General features: G+C 43.6%; 1 protein-coding gene across 1 annotated transcript in view; it reads left to right on the forward strand.

Annotated features, from left to right (window-relative positions):
• The first annotated feature begins 208 nt into the window (after positions 1 to 208).
• Positions 209 to 7332, forward strand: part of LOC137888209 (transferrin receptor protein 1-like) — an 8340-nt gene continuing 1216 nt past the window's right edge. Inside the window, exons 1-17 of the mRNA XM_068731555.1 lie at positions 209 to 292; positions 579 to 816; positions 1399 to 1582; positions 1696 to 1921; positions 2007 to 2129; positions 2254 to 2337; positions 2775 to 2914; positions 3056 to 3207; positions 3303 to 3422; positions 3603 to 3688; positions 3803 to 3866; positions 3980 to 4047; positions 4149 to 4216; positions 4310 to 4403; positions 4553 to 4774; positions 5062 to 5214; positions 5784 to 7332. The exon at positions 5784 to 7332 is cut by the window's right edge and continues 1216 nt beyond it. Coding sequence (XP_068587656.1) covers positions 287 to 292; positions 579 to 816; positions 1399 to 1582; positions 1696 to 1921; positions 2007 to 2129; positions 2254 to 2337; positions 2775 to 2914; positions 3056 to 3207; positions 3303 to 3422; positions 3603 to 3688; positions 3803 to 3866; positions 3980 to 4047; positions 4149 to 4216; positions 4310 to 4403; positions 4553 to 4774; positions 5062 to 5214; positions 5784 to 6026 — 2271 coding nt within the window. The 5' untranslated portion in view covers positions 209 to 286 and the 3' untranslated portion in view covers positions 6027 to 7332. The remainder of the gene's footprint in view (positions 293 to 578; positions 817 to 1398; positions 1583 to 1695; positions 1922 to 2006; positions 2130 to 2253; positions 2338 to 2774; positions 2915 to 3055; positions 3208 to 3302; positions 3423 to 3602; positions 3689 to 3802; positions 3867 to 3979; positions 4048 to 4148; positions 4217 to 4309; positions 4404 to 4552; positions 4775 to 5061; positions 5215 to 5783) is intronic.

A 7332-nucleotide genomic window follows, 5' to 3' on the forward strand; every position in this document is an offset into this window, starting at 1 on the left:
GTGGGGGGGGGGGTTCCAGAAGTTCTGAGGCTTTTTTCCAGATAGTAGTAGTAAGTTTAAGAACACTGAACATGAGCACTACGCAGTGCTGGTTCCACCAATGGTGTACTACTTCCTGTCAGATTTGATCAAAAAGGACAAAATATATTTAAATTTTCGCTTACCCAGCACAACTCTAGTGGTAGTGGTTCTCCATTTTCCTCTTGGCAGTTCCTCGCGGGAGAAGATCTACTGCGTAGTTCTCAATATCAGTCATCTTTCATCCTTTTTTACTTCTCCAAAAGCAATGTCTGTAAGTTCATTTTGTTATACTCTTGTTTGACGTGATGTTATGCATATTACTTATGAAAGATTTTTGATCGGTATTGGCACATGACAAGGTTGTGCTTTTTTTTTTTTAGCTTAGGCCTGAAAACCTAACTATAATGGAGAAAGAGAAACAGAAACTGATCTCTTTTGTTTCTTAACTGCCCAACTGTAACTGTTAAAAATGAGTCAACAAACGTCTTATCTGTGGGGTGGGTCAATCTCCAACATTCGCGTTCTCGGAATAATAAAACGTCGTTCTGTCGTTGCAGTTTAACGGGGAGCCGCACAGCTACACCCGTTTCAACCTGACCCAGAACATGGAAGGCGACAACAGCCAGGTGGAGATGAAGCTGCCGTCCGAAATGGACGAGGAGGTCGGGGGAAACGGCGTGGGAGACCACCTCAACCACAACTCCAACCGCCAACCCTCCGTGGCTCAAAAGCTCGGACGCAAACCAAAGAACCTCTGCTTCATGGCCGCCGCCACCCTCCTCATCTTCATCATTGGTGAGAGTGACGGGGCTGTGTTTTTATATTTCACTGTAAAATAACTCGGCGTATCAATCTTAGGACGCCTGCTTTGAATTTGTATAGATGGTGGCACCAGTGAACGCTGCATCTCTTTTCCTACCCGTGCTGATGACTCATAGCTTTGTGGTTTAATTAAACCCCGGTTTAGATACAGTTGTAGGTTAAGTCTCAGGAAGAGAAACAGATTTTTCTAAGACTTGCCCTGAGCAACCTTAAGGCTCATGTGGGGGATGTCTCAAAATCTTCTTTTTTATCATCAGAAAAGCTATAGCGGAAGGTTGACAGCAACAAAGACACTAAAGGCTCTTATATCTAGAATTCAGGCTTTGGCTTGTAGTCGTTGATTCAACGAGATGTAACTGACTGGATGTGTGAGGAAGAAGTACCTTTCTCTGCGGTCTAAGGTCTACATACTGTACAATACTGTCATGTGTAGCCTTTAAATAATTCTGGCTGTGTGGATTAGACAGTAACTTGATGCCTCTAGTCTGTCCTTGGATGTGTACTGCCTTTCTGCCCCTGGTTGCTCCTCCATTTTAAAACCACTGCTGCTTACAGGGTACCTGATTGGCTACCTGGTTCATCATAAGAAGGACATGGCTCCCACCTGTGAGACCTCTCAGGACCCTATAATAGATTTGTTTGACCACGAGACTGGCGCTGCCCCCCTCATGGACTGGGACGATGTCAAAAAGCTCCTCGCTCAGAAACTTGCCGCCGCCAAATTTGAACCCGTCTTCAGGTAAATGTATAAGCCTCACACAAAATGTCTTTATTTGAATTATAATTCAATTGTTTCCAGTTTTCTCGTCTCCTTGTTCTTTTCCCCTCATGTTGTCGTTCCTCCTCTTTTAGTGACTTTTCCAGCGCCGACCACCGGGCTGGTTCTCCAGGTGATAACTCTCTGGCGAAGAAGGTGCTCAACAAGTTCAAAGAGTACAGCATGAAGACCTGGACCGATGAGCATTTCGTGAAGGTTCAGGACGCCCCAGCTTCTGGATCCAACAGATTTGCTTTCAAGAACGGGAGGTCGGAGCGTCCAGAGGGATTCCTCTCCTACAGCGGCAATGGAACAGTGACGGTAATCTAAAAGCTAGAGTAGAAAAAAACCTTGTATTATTTAGAGAATAATGCAGTTTATTTATTATATATTTTTTTTGTTCCAGGGTGCCATCTTGTATGCATTTTACGGGCAGGAACGTGACTTCAAGTTGCTGCGGGAAAAGAGCATCAACCTGACTGACCGGGTCATGCTGGTCCGTGCCGGACGGATCAGCTTTGCTGAGAAGGTGGGTGGTTAGTAAGAAATTCAGTAGGACTGTTATATTACTGTAAACTTTCTTCTTACCTGTGATTTTGTGATATGATTGTGCTAATATAAATGGGTTTTTTGGGGGGGTTTTTTGCTTGTAGGTAGCCAATGCTGCCAAAGTGGGTGCCTCTGCTGTGTTGATCTTCAAAGACTCTATTGGAGACTCCACTCTGCTCTATGGACACGTGAGTGCTGACAGTTTATATTCCTGACGATGGTTCCACATTGGTTCATTACTGGAGGCTAGGGCTGCCCCCAAAACCTGGTTCTAAAGGAGTAAAAGCCGGAGTTTTGGTTCGGAGTTATCAGTTCTGCTATCAGTTCTTGAGAAGTAAGGGATTGAGATTTCCATAAAATAACGCTATTGAGCAATTATTGGCAGCCTCACAATCGTTCTCTTTCTCCACATCTTTAAATAAAAAAAAAAAAAGAAAGACTTTAGCTGTTATGTTTTTCATATAATTTTCTTAATTTGAAGTTTAGAAGTTTGAGAGTAAGGCTGCTGGGGAGATTAGTTCGGAACACAAAAACATTCAACGTGTCGCTGTTGAATCACAGCTGTTGGCAAACTTAACAAAACGTTCCGTCTGACCGTCTTCTGTGTCTTCCTATGTCTCCACAGGTCCATATGGGTTCAGGGGATCCCTACACCCCCGGCTTCCCCTCCTTCAACCACACCCAGTTTCCACCCGTCCAGTCCTCAGGCCTGCCAAAGATCCTGGCTCAGACCATCACAGCAGACATGGCTAAAAACATTCTGAGGTAAGGCTCACATTTGCTGTGGACACCCTGAAACGATGTACTGTAATATTAAACATTCCTCTTGCGTGGTGATTGTTTACTTATGGTTGACTTTGAAGTGGCGTACAAAGCGTTAAAATGAGTATCGTCTGCGTCCTACAGGCAGCTGGGGGGTCAGAATGCACCCCCAGCATGGACAGCCTTCAACAAGCTGGGAGACGAGAGCGACGTTATTGTTGTCGAGATCAACAACATTCTTACTGAGAAAAAGATCAACAATGTCTTTGGGGTCATCAAAGGCTTTGTGGATGCAGGTAAAAGGAGTTGTTCATTTACAAACGGAGGTACTGTGATCAGGAAGTCTTCCTGAAAATGAGTAATCTTTCTTTCTTTTTTTTTTAAATTGTAGATCGATATGTGGTTATCGGCGCTCAGAGGGATGCTTGGGGTGCAGGTTTTGCTGCGTCGACCGTCGGCACCAGCGTCCTTGCTGAGTTGGCGCGTTCCATCTCGGATATGGTGAAGAATGGTACGTTAAATGTGAAATTGTGCCCAATTTTGTATTAATATTGCTGGAATGGATCGACTCTTCACACTTAGATCCTACAATAACCATTTAGTAGCTAAAGAAAAATCTAAGTCAAAATGTAATATTTCTCATGTAGTGAGGGCGCTGCTGCTTCTGTTAATGCATTTCTCATCTTGTCAGATGGATTCAAACCGAGGAGAAGCATCGTGTTCGCCAGTTGGAGCGCTGGAGAATATGGGAGTGTTGGCGCCACCGAGTGGTTGGAGGTGAGAACGATTTCCCCTCCACTGCATATTTCTTAATCGGCAGCTTTTATGCTGTAATAATACTGATTGGTTTTAGGACTCTAACTTAATTTAGTTTTTTTTTTCTATATCCAGGGTTATCTTTCCTCTCTGAGCATGAAAGCCTTCTCCTACATCAGCCTGGATAAAGTTGTAACAGGTATTTACTCCAGGTTTTCAGGCTGTTAAATATTGAAAGCTTCCATATGCTTACAATATGACAGAATATGTGATTTTTTTTCAGAATGACTAAACATGAGCCGTGTTTTCCAGGTCAGATGAAATTTAAAGCGTCAGCCAGCCCCTTGATGCACGGCCTGATCGAGGGCACTATGAAAGAGGTACAATCAATACAAGCCTGCACTATTGTCATGATTTAAATACTATTATCAATTTTGTTTGTGAATGTTAAGATATAAATCTGCAATTCTCTTCCTCTCAGTTGAACTCTCCAAACAAGGCTGAGACTCTCTTCTCCCGATTTGTAAAGCATAACTTTGAGAATGATGTGTAAGTGGGACCAGGCTGTTGATCCCGTCAATGTGTAGACATCGACATGACGTCCAAGCCGTTTCCTCATCATCTTGTTTGTTTATTTTCCAGGTTGGAGCCTTTTAAGTTGGATGATGCTGCGTTTCCTTTCCTTGCCTTCTCTGGCATTCCCTCAGTCTCGTTTGGATTCACCTCTGGTATCTCGGTAAGTCGTCCCGTCGTACTACATGTTCCATCGAATCTTTTTCAGTCGATAGCCGTGGCCCAGGACACGCCTGTCCATCGAGGCATTACGCTACAGTGCGGTTCATCCTGGGGATGTAATAATCGACGCATCTTGCATTCCCCTCTCAGGACTACATGTACTCTGGCACAACGCTGGACACCCGGCAGAATCTGAACATGGTCACGAGCAACCAGGTCACTCAGCTGGCTGAAATGGCGACCCGGTTCGCAGGTCACATAGTGCTGAGGCTGGTCCACGATCACCTCCTGCGGTTGGACGTGATGAAGTACAACAATATCATCCGCTCTGAAGTGGTTAAGATCAACAGCAAAGTCAATGCGGTTAAGGCGGTGAGTGTCCTGTTGTCTGCTTGCTGACATGGATTGCTGACTTTGATTTGTTACCTCAGAGTCTGTATGTCTGTCTGCAAAGAGATTTTGTTTTTAACTACCTTCAAATTCACTATTTGTAAAGTAGCCGAGTTACTCGATTCTATTTCCTTTTTAATTTTTATTTTTTTTGTCTAATTGCGGCTTTGTTTATGTAACCCAAATGTGTCCAAAAGATGCACATCTGTATAGTTTTGTTTATTCAGAATACTAAATATCCCCTGTGGATGCTGTGTGTGTGCTTTCAGATGAAGCTGTTGCCCAAATCCCTGACAGTGAAATGGTTAATCTCGGCCTCTGGCTCCTTCGGCCACGCCGCTAGCAAGCTGGTGGAAGACATCCAGAACAGTGACCTGGAGGACATAGAGATGTGCCGTATCCTCAATGACCGCATAATGACGGTAAGACCCCGACTAGAGACGTTCACCAACTGTGTGATTGCTCCTGTTCAGCTCCTAACATGTCTTAGCTGAGGGGAAGCTTGAATCAATCTGTTTCATGTGCTTTGCTGTACTTTTTTAATTTTTTATAAAGGCCCTGTAATCCGTGGCAGAGTTTCTTCATGTAGGACATCTGTTGCTTGTAGCAAGACAGTTGCTACAACTGTAGTTTTTGGGGTATTTCATGAGACATTTCTGTGTTTTTGGCTTATGCTCCTCTCTCTAGTTTGAACTGGGTGGTTTCGGCAGTTGGGAAGAGATGATGTCATGTACCTCCTTGCCCAAATCAGAATTTGGCAACATTTGAGTCGATATTTTGCCAGATCACTGTAGGTGTGGTTCTATCAGATTTGATTGACAGAGTCCCAATGAAGCAGATCAGCAGAGTTCTTGAGTCTTAAAACAAAACGATCAAAGCCGTTTTTTTACAAACTAGTCACTTTTTACAAACAACAATAGCAGTGACTTTAAAGAAAGCATTGCAAATGTCCCTCTTTCATCGTCCCGTTGTCCTCGTCTTGTTTCTGTAGGTGGAAAGGAACTTCCTGTCCCCCTATGTGTCTCCCAGAGAGAGCCCTTTCCGCCACATCCTGCTGGGCTCCGGGCCTCACACTCTCAAGGCTTTGTCCAACCACCTGGAAGGCCTCAGGACCGACCACCCCGATGCAGACGCCGACCTGTTCCGCAACCAGTTTGCCCTGGCGACCTGGACCGTTCAGGGCTGCGCCAACTCACTAGCAGGGAACATCTGGTCTCTGGATAATGAAATCTAAAAAAAAAATAAAAATAAAAAAAGTAATTTCACCCCCTTCTCCCTCGTTCATATTTGGCCCTCTTATCACAGCTGGCAGTCACAGATGCACAGCTTTTTTTTTCGAGGAAATTATAAAATTGGAACCGTAACTAAATGGATACCAAATTTCACAGTCATCACCTCCAACGTTTGAGCGATGAGCTCATCGCCGTTCTTTGTGAAACTCTCCAAAAAGCCAAACATTAATTCTAAAAATGTACTTCCGCCTTATACCTTAACTAAAAGAAAGTTTAAAGGGTCGTTTACTTTTTCCCTCCCTCAACTTTTTGGAACGAGAGATTCCTCAATGATTTTCAACAAATCCGACATTCTGAATACTTTGGTGCTAGTAACGACTACCTTCAGATGCCCGTGACGTGTGGCGGTACTTCTTAAATTGGCATTACCTCATGAAAGCGTTTCAGTGAACTTGAGGCTTCTTCAGCACAGTATCATCAGGTCATAATATAATAATGTCTGCCAGCTCAGAGACGAATACAACTCAAATGGCCAGTATGGTATTCATAAGCTAATGACTATCCAACTGTTTACCGCAATTATTACAAATCAAATCTGCTGGTATTTCCACTGCTGCTGCAGCCTCGTGTTCAAACCTGAGCTGGTTAGTATTGGTAGCTATAATATCATACTGTGCTGAAATCTGCTGCTCAACTAAAGTTGCTGGGAAAAAAAAGACCGAAAATGTGTTTTAAAAAATAAGTTATGTTGCATCGAACAAATCTCGGAATATATTTTGGACAATCAGCTGTTGTAACTTGCCGTCACTTAACACTCATGCTGCATTGATCTTTTAGAACCTAAATGATAACAAATGAATCAGAATGTCTTTATTTACCTGAATCGTCTGCCTCCTCCTGACATGAGGGCAAACCTCTGTAGGCCTTCACAACAAAGGGAGAAGGCCTCCAGCCACGTGGCACTGAAACCATACGTCTATTTATTGTGTTATTTATTTATCAGTGGCAGGGTTCACTATAAATATTTTTTTTATTGACTTTTATAAAAACATTAGTGTATAATTATCGGGAGCAGTGCCTTCCATAATTATGACAGTTATACTGTCGAAATGACAAGAGCAGCATCTGCTTAACAGAAGCGTACATGTTGACCGACGGCCAGAACCGATCACTGAACAAACAGGCTCCTCTCAGGAAGCTGCACTACTCTGAGGGGATTATTATTATTTCAAACTGACACTGGATTGGTCTTTTAGAACAAGGCCAGCTCTCATATCACACCTCTGGCTGTCGGTACTGGTCCCTTGG

The sequence above is a fragment of the Cebidichthys violaceus genome, unplaced genomic scaffold, assembly GCF_023349555.1.
Source record: "Cebidichthys violaceus isolate CVI_PGR_0920_01 unplaced genomic scaffold, fCebVio1.0.p SCAF_52, whole genome shotgun sequence".
Taxonomy (NCBI): domain Eukaryota; kingdom Metazoa; phylum Chordata; class Actinopteri; order Perciformes; family Stichaeidae; genus Cebidichthys; species Cebidichthys violaceus.